This window comes from Peromyscus leucopus, chromosome 12 (genome assembly GCF_004664715.2).
Source record: "Peromyscus leucopus breed LL Stock chromosome 12, UCI_PerLeu_2.1, whole genome shotgun sequence".
In the NCBI taxonomy this organism is placed as follows: domain Eukaryota; kingdom Metazoa; phylum Chordata; class Mammalia; order Rodentia; family Cricetidae; genus Peromyscus; species Peromyscus leucopus.
The window spans coordinates 38,964,200-38,980,649 of NC_051073.1; the positions used below are offsets into that span (position 1 = coordinate 38,964,200).

Sequence of the window (16,450 nt, forward strand, 5' to 3'; positions counted from 1 at the left end):
GAATTGTTATTGATAAAATACATACATTTAGCAAATTTGCTATGTATGAGGGAACACCCTGAGTATCTCAGGTAATCCACACAAGAATCCCATGTAGGAGGTACTTTTATTATGATATTTCCATTTTACAGACATGGAAAGTAAAGAACTGTGCACCTAAGCCACAAAGCTAGGCTCCTCTTACACAGGGCTTGCCGTAGCTTATTTGAGCTGGTGGACGTCACTGAAGTAAGTCACTGATGGAATACACACCAGAAGCTAGGAAGAGCATGGCCCTGAGACGGGACGCTCTGGTGTGCTCCTGAAAATGTGCTATGAGTACAAGAAAGGCCAAGGACAGGAGCAGGATTCAGATCCTGCAGAAACCTTGTGGGCTATGAAGCAGGGGATACATTTCTAAAAACAAATAGGAAGCCAGTCAAGGATTGTGACAGCCTACATGTGCAACCCAGTGAGTAGCTTCTTAGAAAGGTTATTCTGGCCTCGAGGAAGGAAAGAGATTATAAGGACTCATGAGTGAGAGCTAGGGGAATACAAGGAAGACAGTGTGGATGGATCTCAGTCAGGAGACAGTGTGGAGCTCAGTCAGGAGACAGTGTGGAGCTCAGTCAGGAGACAGTGTGGAGCTCAGTCAGGAGACAGTGTGGAGCTCAGTCAGGAGACAGTGTGGAGACAGTCAGGACAGTGTGGACTCAGTCAGAGACAGTGTGGACCTCAGTCAGGAGACAGTGTGGACCTCAGTCAGGAGACAGTGTGGAGCTCAGTCAGGAGACAGTGTGGAGCTCAGTCAGGAGACAGTGTGGAGCTCAGTCAGGACACAGTGTGGACCTCAGGAGGTGTGGCGAGAGCTGGAACGGCAGTGGTGACAACAGCGCTGGAGAGTAGAGGGAGCTCAGCTGACCCTTCCACCATGTTGTCCAGGACACACTGAGCAACAGTGAAGGCAGCACGCTTTCCACAGAAACAACAATCTTTCATGTGCACACATGTCTATGTATTTGCGTGCATGCGCATGAATGCATGTTGATTTGTGTAGAGGATGAAGTCAATGTCAGGTACATTCCCATATATTTCTTCACCTTAGTTTTCGGAGATAGATACTCTCTCTGAACCTAGAATTCAAACTCACCAACTAGGCTAGGCTGGCTGACGCTGAGCCTCAGGGGTCCTCCTTCCTCTACCTCCCCAGCACTGGGACTACAGGAGTGTGCTGCCATGCCTGGCTTTTATGTGGGTTCTGGGAGACTGAACTCAAGCCCTTACACTTGTGCATCAATGGCTCTACTGTGCTGTGGGATAATGATTTTGTACACTGGTTTAACAAAACGCTGACTGGCCAGTAGCCAGGCAGGAAGTTATAGGCAGGGAAGGCTAAATCAGGAGACACCAGCACACTGTCCAGGGAGCAGCATGTAATGGCACACAGGTAAAGCCACGAGACACATGGTGACATATAGATTAACAGAAATGGACTGAGTTCAAGTGTGAGAGCTAGTAAGAGTAAGCCTGAGCTAATGGCGAAGCAGTGTTAATTAACAGAAGCCTCTGTGTGTTTACTTGGGTCTGAGTAGCTGCAGTCCGGGCAGGACACAGAAAAACTTCAGCTACACTACTGATGAGCCTCTCCCCAGCCCCGAAGCCATTCTTAAAGATAAAATAAAGGTTCTTTAGGGGAGTGCCAGCATGGCAGAAATTAGTGAGAAGGACACTGAAAAGATGAACGTGTTCTGCTAAGCAGTGAGGAATATATACTGTGTACAGAGACAAAACTGAAGAGAAGACCCAAGGGTTACTTGTCAAAGACCCTGTAAACTGGGTTAGGTATTCTACACAGTTTAAAAAAAAATTATAATGAAGAGTTTCAAGAAGGAGTATCAGACTTGCAGCTTAGAAAACCAAATGCCAATAATGTGACTAACAGAAGAAAGTCAACCAAGATTAGAAATGGGAAATCAAGAAGTCAATTCTTGTCCAAGCACAAGACAAAGGCATAAAGCAGATATATTGTAGGGAGGTGCTGAGTAAGAACACTAAGAATGCTATTACAGTCTATGCCAGTTTATCTATCTATCTATCTATCTATCTATCTATCTATCTACCTACCTATCAATCATCTATCTATCTATCTATCTATCTATCTATCTATCTATCTATCTATCTATCTATCAAGCCCTAGCTTTGAAGAACAGTTGATGGTGGCTGAGACAGGGAAAGTTACTCACTTTGGGGATTTGGCCACTGGTATGCTGCTCACACCCCAGTGGATGGCCACTCACCCATAAACATAAAGGCAAGACCAATAACAATTAAAAGAAGAGGATATGAAGTTGGGATGGGGATGGGATGGGGGCACTGGGGGAGTTTAAGGGAGGTAGTGGTAGATGGGTATTATCAATATATATTGTATACATGTAAGAGACCTTCAAAGGATAAACATATTAAGATAAAATTGAGAAGGAATAGTTTTTCTACTTTTAGGAGCAGCATTGCCAGATTTAAGAGACTGCTTGACCTTCAGAGCATCCTACTAGTTACCTAGAACCATGACATCTGGTCACAGAGGTGGGGGGATCTTGAGTTCTAGGCCAGCTTGGGCTACACAGTAAGACGCTATCTCATATACTTCTATATAAAAAGAAAAAGTTAAATAAAAGTTATACTTCTGTTTTGGAGAGGAAACCTCTATGGTTAAAGTAGAATTTAAATAGGGCAACTGGACGACTTTAAATAAGCACTGTTTGACTGTGGTCTTAACCAGTGATTAGCTATGTATCATACTTTATACATTAACTTGCACTATAAAAGAATGAGAATAAAGAAGTGTGCTGGCACACACACACACACACACACACACACACACACACACACACACACACACGCAAAAGTTCATACCTGAACTCAGGTTCCGAAAAATTAGATACAATATCCAAACAAGTGATTAAATCTAGAAAAAAAAGATTTGATAAGACTTATTAAACTTACTACAATGCTGTAAAATAATATAAAATTGTATTCATCTAAATTTCAAAATATTACTACCTATAACCTCACAAATTTTTGTGAAACAGTTTCTCTCATTTGATGGATCCATTTCTGAAGCTGTTTCCTTAATACTGCTTTTTACCATATCACCTACTGAAGTCATGGATCATATGTAGTACATAGAGAAGCAGAATTTATGTATTCCTTAGTGGTTTCTATAAATTACATCCCTCAAAACACAAAGAAAAATATTTATTGGTTATTATGACTAAAAATGATCTTATGATATTTATAAACAGAAAAAACACAACAAAACCAATGACAAAAAAGAGGTAAGTTAATTCTACAGCTCTAACTTTTATCCAGAGTCTCGTCTACTGGTCCACAGATAGGACCAGCAGTATCAACATCTGCTGGGAACTCCATAGATAATGAGGCTTTTGTTGTAACCAACGCTCCATGCAATCACTAAGCACATTCAAGACCTAGTGTTCTAAAGAAAACTTAAATTTAACAATTAATCAGAATAAAAGCTAATATATCTCTAATTAAAGATGCAGTCCTAGGTACATAAAAAGCAGCTTTTAGTTAAAAAACATTGAGAATCTTCCCTTCCTTGTCTTTGGATAGCATAGAAAGCCTAGATTGTGGCCCACAGCATGTTGCAGGACCTTGCTTCACTTTCAAGTCTCCTTTTACACTAAGGCTTCTCATCACCCTGGCTTTCTTCTGCATCCCTGGGCACACACTCTCCTGAATCCCTGGACTTACACTCTCCTGTATCCTTGCACACACTCTCCTGCATCCTTGCACACACTCTCCTGTATCCCTAGGCACACAGTCTCCTGTATCCCTGGACTCACAATCTCCTCCATCCTTGGTCACACATTCTTCTGCATCCCTGGGCACACACTCTTCTGCATCCCTGGACTCACACTCTTCTGTATTCTTGGACTCGCATCCTCCTGCATCCTGGGTACACACTCTTCTACATCCCTGGACTCACACTCTCCTGCATCCCTGGGTACACAATCTCCTGCATCCTTGGTCTCACACTCTCCTGAATTCCTGGGCACACACTCCTGCATCCCTGCACACACACTCTCCTGCATTCCTGGGCACACACTCTCCTGCATTCCTGGGCACACACTCTCCTACATTCCTGGACACACACTGTCCTGCATCCCTGGACACAAACTATCCTGCATCCCTGGACACAAACTATCCTGTATTCCTGGACACACACTGTCCTGCATCCCTGGACACAGACTATCCTACATCTCTGGGCACACTCTCTCCTGCATGCCTGGACACACACTCTCCTGAATCCTTGATCTCACTCTTTTGTATCCTTGGGCATACACTATTCTGGAGAGCTTTCCTATTGCTCCCCAAACCCAGCTGACTACTCACTAACATCTCAACTTGACTGTCATTTTCTCAAAGGAGCTGCCTAGCTGTTCACATGTGCAATCCCTTTATCCATACACGGGACTTCCATTTTGCTTCTTTCATCCAACACATAATTATACATATTCCCAGCATAACTTGCATTATGAAAAGACTGACTTGCTAAGAGAATCATAAAGTTACAAGCAATGTTATTTTCTAACATCTAGTCCTTGAACAAAGAGTAGAGCTATGTTTTCACTTTTCTAGAATTACAGAAATTAGGAATTACAATGTGGGGTACACAGGAGTCTTTCAATGAACATTTATCATTGAACTCCTGGAAGAACAAAAGTTTCTGTTGGTTAGCATGTCTGGCTACAACCAGTAACTTACTAGACCCAGGGTGAAAACCTGGAACAAGACCAGGCAATTAACAGATAGTATTATGAGAATTTTAAGTTGGTTGGTTTTCCCAATTTGACATAAACCTAGACATATCTGGGAAGAGGGATCTTATGTGAGAAAATGCCTCCATAGGGTTGGCATGGAAGCAAGTCTGTGGGGTACTGTCTGGATTAACAACTGATGAGAAAGGCCCTGCCCACCATGAGTGGCACTATCCCTGTGCAGGTGGTCCCTGGGTCTAAAGGAAAGTAGGATGAGCTAGCAACAATTAGCCAACCAGTAAGCAGCAGTCCTCCATGGTCCCTTCTTCAGTTCCTCCTGCCCTGACTTCCCTGAATGATGGACTACAAGATGTAAGATTAAATAAACCCCTTCTTCCCCAAGATGGTTTTGGTCATGGCATTTTATCACAGCAGTAAAACTTGAGATCTCTTTTTAAAAATTATTTTTTCACCCCTCCAACTGCAGTTTCCCCTCCCTCTTTTCCTTCCATTCCCTCCCCCTACCTCCCCTCTGCCCCAGCTCAATCCACTTCCGTTTCTCTTCAGAAAGGGGCAGGCCTCCCATGGTTATCAACAAAGCATGGCATGTCAAGCTGCCATGGGACTAAGCATCTCCCTTGTACTAAGGCAATCCAGTATGAGGACTAGAGTCTTAAGAGCTCTAACCATTTGGGATGCCCTTCTACCACCCTGTCACTACATAAATGCTACATTAACAGCCTCAGGAGCAAGTCCAGGACAATCCATTTCTTCATTTTATTACTCTAAAGAAATCTTACATTTACTACCCAACTGAAATAAGTCTTAAAAGCCCCTAGTGTAGTGTTAAGCAGATAGGAAAGCAGCATTTTGGGAGTAGCTTGTAGAGATCAGTGTGTATGCACTACTGCAATTTCAATGATTTAATCTGTGTTTTAGGAGTTCTCCATGGGGTTCATTACCACTTAGCTAATTCACTAGGAAGGGGAAACCAATAGAATGGTTTGCCTACCAACCTCTGCACAGCACCAGTGAGAATCAATTTTCTGCTCTCTTGATCTAACAAAAGAACTTCCAACCTCTAAGATGAGAAACTCAGCTTCTAAAATTAATGGCCTGGAATGAACGACAGTGGTGTGTTCCGATGTGGTATCCCAGCTACAAAGTCACTGCCAGCTGCCTCTACTACCTTCAGACCACACGTACAATGGTGCTTGAGCAGTAAGTCCATGCAGGGCTTAAGCAGCACACCAGGCCATGCTAATGTGTAAATAATTACCTGGATCTCAAATTCCACTGGGGCTCCCAAGAGCTCCTGAAGAGGAAAGTAAGAATCCAAAGTGGACAACTCTGAGAGCCAAGAAGACTGAAGGCAGGAAAGAAAAACCATGAGTACAAACCAACATTTACAACTCCACGAAGGCAAATAAAAGCCACCAAATTAAGGATTTAAGAAGTTATGTGCCTCTCCTAAAAGCTTTTCCCAAGGATATTGCCTTCCAGAAAACTATTATAAAGCTCTCAAAGAATAAGAACACATCCTGGGCAAAGTGAATATAGTTAAAAAGAATCTATCTGCCTCCAGGGATTCTGACAACAATGTATAGGAAATTATCATGATGAATGGGATAGAATTAAAACCATAGAGTCTAGAGTTAGACTTCAAATTTATAGCCAAGTAAATTTCAACTGTGGTGTCTGGACAATACAATGAAGTAGTATGTTGGTGGGATAATCTTTTTAGTAATAATGCTGTGATAAAATGACATCCCTGTACATATCTTCACAAAAGAACTAGTCACCTACCTCACATACACAAATATTAACTGAAAGTGACCTAAATTTAAGAAGTAGTGCTGCAGATCTTTCAAAAAATAGAGAAGTAAATCTTGACTTTGGATTAAGAACTGATTTCTTAAATATGATGAAAAGCACAGCAATCAAACTCAGATAAACTGAAATGATAATTACAAACATCTATGCTTCAAAAAACAGTATCAGGGAGAAAGATGGCTATGGGGCTTGAATGAGAATGTCCCCCACAGTCTCTGGCATTTGAACCCCTGGTCCCCAGGTGATGGCACTGTTTGGGGAAGATTTAAGTGGTGCAGCTTCAATGGAGAAGTATGTCACTGCAGAGGGATCTGAGATTAAAGAGCCTCACTTACTTTCAGTTTAATCTCTCTGTTTTATACTTGAAGTTCAAAATATGAGCTCTCATCTTTCTGCTCCTGCCAACAAGCTGTCCCCATCATTATGGACTCTAACACTCTAAAACCATATGCTCAAATAAATTCTTTCTCTGTAAGTTGCATTGGTCACAGCGTTTGTTTTTTTTTAATCACAGTAATACAAAAGTAATTAATACAATGGCATACAAAATTATTTTGACAAGTCATCCATCTGTTAAGTATCTAGAATCAATATAAAAAAGTATTAAGATGTAACATTAAAAAGGCATGTGTGTATCTAGCCAATGGAATATACTTTGGCTATAACATCAAAGTAGTACTGGTTATAACACAGAAGAACTTGGCAAATATGTAGTCAAAGCCACCAGTCACAAACGGCCCAACCTCTATTCTCCTTAAAGTGTCCAGAATGAATATACCTAGAGCCAAGAAGTGGATCAGTGATGACAAAGGGTGGGGGGAGTCAAAAGTGGTAAGTGGAGACTGACTGAGACTAATTCTGGGCGATTTTTTAGGGTGATGTTCGCCAACTGTGGTGAGGATTACAGTATTCTGAAAACTCTGAAAAACTGAATTACATACTCTGAGCAAGAGTACCATACTGCATAGGAATTAAATCTTGATAAATTTCTTATAAAAAAATTAAAAATCACAAGAACAAATAACTATTTACTTTAATATATACCACATACGCATGGCTGGATAAAATAAAGCACAGTCAAGAGCCATGGTGGGCAATTCATTCAGTTACTCCCCCAGCAAACATCAGATATATAAACATGACCAGGTAATATTCTAGGCATTAGTAAGACAACCAGACAAAAATGTCTGCATATAGAAAGTATATCTACTGTCGGGCAGTGGTGCTGCACGCCTTTAATCCCAGCACTCAGGAGGCAGAGCCAGGCGGATCTCTGTGAGTTCCAAGCCAGCCAGATCTACAGAGCAAGATCCGGGACAGGCACCAAAACTACACAGAGAAACTCTGTCTCGAAAAACAAATAAAAAAAAAAAAAAAAAAAAAAAAAAAAAAAAAAAAAAAAAAAAAAGAAAAGAAAAGAAAAAGAAAGAAAGAAAGAGTGAAGCTGCTGACATGTCATCATTTTCATACATATTCCAAGAATTGGCAGATGATTAGGGATTTGAGACATAATGGCAAGATCTTTGGACTGAACAACTTAAAAGACCAACTCAGATGTAAAGTATTTAAGATTACAATAATAAATACTGCTGTGGAATCTATTTGATTAATCTGCAATGCCAGAACATCAGTGTTCTATTAGAAGTACAGGCCGTGTGTAATTAACTACATTCTTAGCTAAGAGCTTCTACGTAGGACTTTTCTGTAATTCTAGTCAAACACTTAAGATACACAAAAGCATATACACACGTTATTACGTAGTATTGTTTTTTCAGTGCTCTGGGCAAGAGTATGTCTCAGGGCCCTGAGACCGCAGCCTCCCCTCCTGCTCTTCTGTGCAGCTCAAGGAGAACTAGCATCTTCTGCAGTAGCAGCTCTTCACTAGGTGTGACAGTAGAATCTAAGCCAGGCAGAGGGGAATCCTGAGTCCCATAAAAAGCTTCTGTCCTTCCTCTAACTCTGAAAACCCAGGCTCAGATATATATTTGTACTAAGCATCCTCTTTTTCTAAGACAACTCAAAATTTAACAACGTTGCTGCCTTGATACAGTTTGAAAAATAAATTTTAAGTACAATGTATAGAGAACTTTGTAACTGTTTTATGAAAATGTATTTGCACATATTTTAAAATCTTAGGTTGACTCGTATATAATACTGTAAAAATACAATAACTATTTTATATGTTAGCAAATCATTAAAACAGCAGCATACTAGGTATCTCTCATAGAAATACTTGGATTTACAGCAATGGCTATTTCTGAGATACTGTAATTATGAACTACTTTTATTCAGATTTTCCCTAAGACATACTGTTGTGTTCTTGATTGAATTGTAAAAAAAAAAAAAAAAAACTCCCAGTAGTACCAGTAACCATTATATAAAATAGTTATGTTAGTTGCGGCATATAATATCTTATATACTTGTAATAATTTCTTTCTATAGGAAAGGAATCTAAATGTAACAAAACATCAAGTATTGGTCCTAGGTGACCATAATTATTTACCAAAAATTAGAAAACAGAAAAAAAATAGATACATACTTATAAATTCTAGTTTCTCATATCCTCTAGAATTCCTTAAGGGCCAACGCCCCCAGCCTGAGGGAGTCCCCTGGCACAGCAACACTGTTTCAGTAACCTTGTTTTCCCATATGTAGACATCTTTGTTCTGATATAAAAGGGTGGGATAAGGCTGATTTGATTTTTAAAGGTGAAGATTAAATATTAGGCTTTTCTTCAACAAATTACAATGACTGCTGTGTAAGCACAGTCTATAGTAGGAGTCTGGGCACATTTCTGTGATGAAAAGTTTCTTATCAATGATGTACAGGACAGCTAAGTTGCCTAAGCAAGTAACCATAGCTAGATAGGGTTATAAACCACATAAGGTTAACTGCACCAAATGAAACCCCCACTGTATCTAACTTCCTATCCATATAAGACATGTCAAAAGCTAGCATGCCTCTTTTTGTGACCTACACAGTATCTAGGACACTAAACAATGCAGCAGTATTTAGCAATAGTGTAACTAGTGACTGTTTAGCTTAACTCAGCATAATACCCATGTGGTTCTTTTTCACAGAATTTCCAACTACACAGAAAATACTAGAAACAGGGTGATACACTTCAGATAGTCTACATGTCAGCTTGACGCAAACGTCATTCCATGGGCTGAACTGCCTCTTCAGCTCAACCATTTCAACAGAAAAATCCTGTTTTAAATTCTCTCTGCAAAACTGGAGAAACTGCTCATCAATATACTTGTTGTCTAGATTAACATCAAAATATAGTTGTTTTTCAGCACACTATTTATATAATACATAAACAACTGTGTGTGCTCACTATTCATCTGCCTGTAAACAAGGGCACATCTGGAGACAGGATTAGAAACGGAAGCTTCACCAAGAGTCAGTCAATAGATTCAAAGTTTTCAAATGTGTGTCAGATACAACAGTAACAAAAACTAAAAACATGCATGGAAATTACAAATAGAAAGGGGGTGAAGAGCAGAACCTAACACAAAACAGATTCTGTATCATCATACAGTCAAGGCAGCAAATGATCTGAAAAATTCATACCCTAGATTCAAAACCAAAAACATTCCATATAGAAGATAAAAATTAACCAGCAACAGAAACTCAAACTCTATTAAAAAATGATCTATTCTGCCCTATGTGTCACCAGTTTACATATTCTGATGTTAAGACAGAAGAAATGGAAAATACTCACAAAAATATGTAGTTAAAGAAAGTAGCAATCAGAAAAATTTTATGACATTGGTGTTGGTTCTAAAAATACTTCAATATACTGCAACAGTGACCCTCAACTGGGGTGTTTTCAGGCCCAGCTGTTCAGAAGTCTTAGGTACACTGTCAGCAAATTGTAGGGTGGAGGCAACAAATGAACATGTGTTTTTGAGTTCACACTAAAAAGAAAATGCATATCCACACTGGATCATTCTGTGTCACAAGCAATTTACTATTTATTACTTTCCTCCCGAAAAATAAAGGCAAATTTAGGCTGCCCATTCCAAATTCTGGGTTGGTAAGACTTTTAGTATTTCCTCTAAATAAAGAATGTAGTATTTCCTTTAAAGTTTTGATTCAATATTCTCTATTTATTTATTTAATTTATTATGTATAGAGTGTTCTGCCTGCATGTATCCTTGTAAGCCAGAAGATGACACCAGATTTCATTATAGGTGGTTGTGAGCCATCATGTGGTTGCTGGGAATTGAACTCTGGACCTCTGAAGAGCAGTCAGTTCTCCAGTCCCTTGATTCAATATTTTCTAAAATGTGCCCAGATTATCATTTTCCAATCCTGGTTGTATATACCCACCCACACACCAGTTATGGAACATACAAATAACACACATAGATACACGGGGGCATAGCTATGCATGTGTTCTCTCTCTCTCTCTCTCTCTCTCTCTCTCTCTCTCTCTCTCTCTCTCTCTCTCTCTCTCTCTCTTTTAAAAGCATCAGTATCTCAGGAGTTTTTCTCTATATTATAGTTTTTCTCTGTAACCTCTATACTACCTTCATTAGTGCTTGCTCATGTGTTCAGGGTACCTCAAAGGCTCCCAGCATCTCTAAGTTTTCAGAAGGTCCAGGTGGAATTTGATATGATTATGCCAATTTACAGCAGCCATGCTGTGGTGGTTTAAATGAGATGTCCCCATAGTCTCGGGCATTTGAATGCTTGGTCCCCCAGTTGGAGATGCTGTTTCAAGAGGCTAAGAGGCGTGGCCTTTGAGAAGGTGTGTCACTGGAGGCAGGCTCTGGGAGGTTAAAGACTTGTGCTCTCTCTGCTTCCTGCCTGCAGCAACTTGGAACTGTGAGCTAAAATAAACGCCTTCTCCCTCAGGGGGTAAGGAGTGCAAGCTCTCAGCTTCCAGCTCTAACTGCGCTACCTCTGCTCTGCCGTCATGGACTTTCGTCCTTGTCCTTCTGCAAATGTAAACCCAAATAAACCCTTTCTTCTGTAGGTTGTTTTGGCCAGGGCATTTTATCACAGAAAAGTAACTAATAGGACTCTCTCAGGCTTTCCAGTGCCCCCAGCTCTATGTACTTCTGTCTGCCTGCCACTGAACAGGGAAAATGAGAACCTGTTTTGTTCACAGTTGATATAACTCTTCTTTTGATCTAAAAGAAAAAAAAATGGTGAAAAAGGCTGGTCACTACTGCTCACTGATAACTAAACATTAACAGGGAAGGGGATAACACCCCATGATGCTTTAAAAACAAGACTGTTCAGACATTTTAATCCCTGTTACTCTAAATTTCAACTAGACTCCTAAGTGAGGGACATGCAGTGACAATCTTTATTTAAGGAATTCATAGTGGCAGCTAAATTTCCTGGATGGAAACAGAGATCTCAAGCAAAGTCAAACAGCCTCTGAATAAATGAGTTACTAGGAAAAACAAAAAAAAAAAAACAAAAAAAAACAAAACTGTGACCGAGAGGCCACACAAGAGGCAGTAAGAAATTCAACCAGTGTTTCCTAGAATGTGTCTTAGTCAACTAACTTCAGTCAAATTAAACAAATGTTTGATGAATGGGACAGGATAGGCCAAAAAACATGACTTTAAAGTCAGTCGGGCAATGAGTTTTTCAAGAGTGTCACTTTGGGACATGTTAGTGTCAAGAAGTTCTAAGGAGCCTGTCTCTGATTTGAAATAGATTTGTAAGTCTACCACATGCTGACTCTGAGATCACTGAGAACATCTGAGACTCTTATCTGATACCAATTCTTTAATGAACTTTAATGTAAGGACACCAAGTTATCAAGGGAGAAATAAGAACAACCCATGATTTGGATACCTAATGGAAAACACCACTTCTTATAATGAAAAATCAGACATTTATTTTCCAGGAACTCTGCACTTGATAAGCAGTGAGCAGAAAACTGGGAAAATATAAATCAAAATGAGAATTTAAACCCAAGAAACTTCAGGCGAGTAAGAAGTACAATCCACTGCATGTCTTACCTTCTCACCTGTCATCCCAAGATGCTCACAGCATGTCATGAGAGGATGGTAACTCTTACATCTTTGTTCTTTACATCACCCATTAGGTGATGGGGGAAATGCAAATGTGTACTCACAATGCTGGGTGGGGGAGATATGGTGTACCTCTTGTGCCATGTCTGTGGACACCCCCACAGACAGAACCCATGTGGCATGACAGGCATTATCTGGCTAGCACATGGCAGAAGCAGGTTTATTTTCTTTTCTTTTTTTAAATTTTGATTTTTGAAAGAGGGCCGGGCTGGCCTTACAATTCATGATCCTTTGCTGCTTCTGTTTCCAGAGTGCTGGGTTACAGTGTGTGCTCCCATACCCAACAGAAACCATTTTCAATTGAGGGCTATCTAGTGCCCTTCCCACGACTCTGTCAAAACATTTTCTGTTCATTTAACCTTACAGTCATGATTCCTTTTCCTACATGATTTCATTCAAATGAGTTAAACCTTCCTCACTGTCTCTGAGTTTGTTAGCTTCACATCTTGTCCATGGCTTATAAACTATGAGAAAGAAGATTCCCTTCCAAGCAGGCACAGCCCTCTCCTCCATGTGAAGGTTCTAAATGAAGCTTTTGGGGAGATAGCGTTCATCTCAAAGTTACCCCAGCGCCGCCAGGCGGTGGTGGTGCACGCCTTTAATCCCAGCACTCGGGAGGCAGAGGCAGGCAGATCTCTGTGAGTTCAAGGCCAGCCTGGTCTACAGAGCGAGATCCAGGACAGGCACCAAAACTATACAGAGAAGCCCTGTCTCAAAAGACCAAAAAAAAAAAAAAAATCACCCCAGTTTAAGAGGGACAGCTTGCAGTGTCCTCAGTGGTTCCCAAAGCTCAACATTTCAGACCTAGGAGAGTCTTCATATTGTTTTTATCTGCATGGCATGAAGCACAAGTTAATTTTTACATTTAAATGGCCAACTTAGAATATTTCCTGTTGAACATAAGAATAATCATGTTTTCTAATGCAATGACTATTTTCATAGTCCTTCCAATAATACCACTTCTGAGAGGTCATCTTCCCAGTGCCTCTAGTAACAGAGATGAAATACAAGTCACAGCAGTAAGAGCAAATTTATGACAGATTTTACATAGGTATTGCATTTCCTGTTAGAGATTCAACTAATTTTGATTCTATTCTATTTAATATCCTTGCTTTTAACCTTTAGACCCTAAACATTAACAATGAAAAAAAAAAAAACAGTTATTACGTTCTGTCTCAGCACTTCTCAGGGAACTCTTGATGATATGAAAGCCAAGTCTTTGTAAACAACAATATGACTTTTAATACAGAATTGTAAAATTGTAATTTGTAGATAATAAACCTTTAAGTTGATACAGTTTACACCAACATTTTATAGATTTCTTTTAATATTATGACAATTTGTGTTCTGATATCACAAAAGTGAAAAATGAGTATTTCCTCTAACAAGGAAAAGAATATGGACAAAAGTTATACAGCCAATTTCCAGAATGCAGACCCTGGTCCTTCTGTCTCTTGTGCATTATTAGCTGTTCAGTCTTCCTGTTCTATTCCAATGTCAGATAATAGGTACTTGAATATTTTCCTTCTTGCTGTTAGAAATGAAAAAATGTGGGAGCTACAGCATAAGATGAAAATTACCTTGTTTATCTATAACTGAGTATGAAGCCAAAAATCCTCGTCCAAAAGTATGGATTCCACTCATGAACAGCACTGTGATTTCATTGCCTTTGGATTCAATTGACTGATTCATTTGTAAATTCAGACCACAGTATTTGCCTAGGAATGAAAAAAAAAAAAAGCATGTATTTGGTATGACTCTCATAAAGTCAATATTTGTAATGTACATAACCATATAATATAACAAGCCAGGTACTAAATTGATGAAAAGCAATTAGTAAAACTTAGGTTAGAAAATCACATTATTCTGGAGGAAAAACTAAATGCCAAAGTAATAAATATTTAAAGATTAAAAAGAAAAAAAAATCACTACAGATTTCCACTGAACTTAGAGATTCAATTTCTATAAAATACATATATATGCTCTTCACAACAATAATGAAATAGTTTTAGAAACAGGCATTCCAGACAGGGTGATAACCACAAGTAAGTGATTAGTCAGCAATGTCCTTACAAGGTTCCTTCAGGACCCCCTAGATTCCTCACCTCAGCACACTCCTCAAAAATGCCCAGACTGGACCTACTCAGTTTTATCTCTGAGGATTATCAGATCTTTCTTGGCCTCAACTATGATCTGGGGACTCAGTAGCTTAAACTTCCACCCAGTCTTGGCCATGAACTCAGATGTATATATTCAATATATAACACACATGTAACACAGGACATATTCTTAGTACAAATCTAAGTAGATGACGAAAGAAGAGCGAAGGAGAGCATTGAGACAGCCACCAACAGGCAAGAAAATGGATTTCCTTATGTGGTTGGTAACGGAACTAGCAAATCCGGAATACAGAGTTCCAAAAATTGTTTCAAGCTGTGGCAACAACATTATTTGAATAAGAACAACGTGGACTTAATGGGATATATCATTCATCACCAGAGAAATGAAATTCAAACTATGATGATCTATCATGACATACCCTGATGAATGGTTGCAGTTAATAGCATAGACTATACATGCCATTAAGTATCAGGGAGGATGTGGAAAAGTCAGATCTTTCATATATTAATGGCAGAAATATAAAGTAGACAACTTTGAGACAGCTTGGCAATTTATAAAAGAGTTATCTCTGCAGGAGGAAAGAAGCTATGCCCACAGAAAGACTACAAATGGTCATTCAGTATTCATTCAGCCTCAAATGAAAACCATTTGATTTGATCAACTAATACCTAATGTGGTATACACACATGGAGGAACACTATTTGTTAATACAAGAGAAGAAGTTATTTGCTACATGGATGAATATCAAAGATATTATGGTAAATAAGAGAAGCTATTGTATGATACTTCTGGAAAAGGCAAACAATGACCAAATCAGAAGTGCAAGGCAGATTGGTGGCTGCCTGGAACTGGGAATAAATGAGAATACACTTCAAATGGACACTAGGGGAACTTTTATATCTGAATTGCAGTGATGTCTGTGCAGGTACATATGTACAAGCTAGTCAAAGGAGACATTTTAAAAAATAGGCTATTTTTTGTGGTATGGAAAACATACCTAACAGGATTCATAAAAGAAACACAAAGACAACGTTTTACTGAGTGGAAGTATCAGCTATACATGAATTAACTATTTTTAGGCAAAGAAAAAAGAGATCAGAGAATTAGATACTGTTGTTTAGTGATGAGAGATCGTTAGAGGACTATCGCAAACCCTCCTTCAACAACTGGGAACTGGAAAATCATGCAGAGAACTTGGTCGCCTAAACGGACGCTCCAAGTGAGTGGTAAAGTCAGTCCAGACCTTTGTTTCTGTTAGGAATGACGACTGCATCCTCCCCAGATCCTTATGTTGAAAGCCTCAGTCCTACTGTGACAGTATTTGAAGACAGGCCTTTGGTAAGGAAAAGGCTGTGGGAGTCGAGTTCTCATGACAAAATCATGCCTTTAGAAGAGGGCTATGTGAGGGAACAGGAGAAGGCCACACCAGAAACCAGGAAGAGGGCTTTGCCACACACCAAATCTGTTGGCACTGGACCTCAGACTTGGAGCTTCTAGCAAGTTGAGAAATGACTATCTGATATTTAAGCCTACACCACACTTGTCACACTAATATAAAGCAAGACAACTTTCTCTGTACCCCACCCATCTGTTTTTCTCCCACACATTACTTCCTCACCAGGATGGGATCTGACAATGCTTCTTTGAAGCAGGACTGTGAGGCCGAGTGTCCAG

General features: G+C 39.6%; 1 protein-coding gene across 2 annotated transcripts in view; it reads right to left on the reverse strand.

Moving 5' to 3' along the window:
* Positions 1–16,450, reverse strand: part of Dcbld2 (discoidin, CUB and LCCL domain containing 2) — a 66,756-nt gene that overhangs the window by 22,510 nt on the left and 27,796 nt on the right. For both annotated transcript variants that reach the window (XM_028867536.2, XM_028867535.2), the window contains exons 3-4: positions 14,236–14,373; positions 2,893–2,944 (exon numbers count right to left, since the gene is read on the reverse strand). In XM_028867536.2, coding sequence (XP_028723369.1) covers positions 2,893–2,944; positions 14,236–14,373 — 190 coding nt within the window. The remainder of the gene's footprint in view (positions 1–2,892; positions 2,945–14,235; positions 14,374–16,450) is intronic.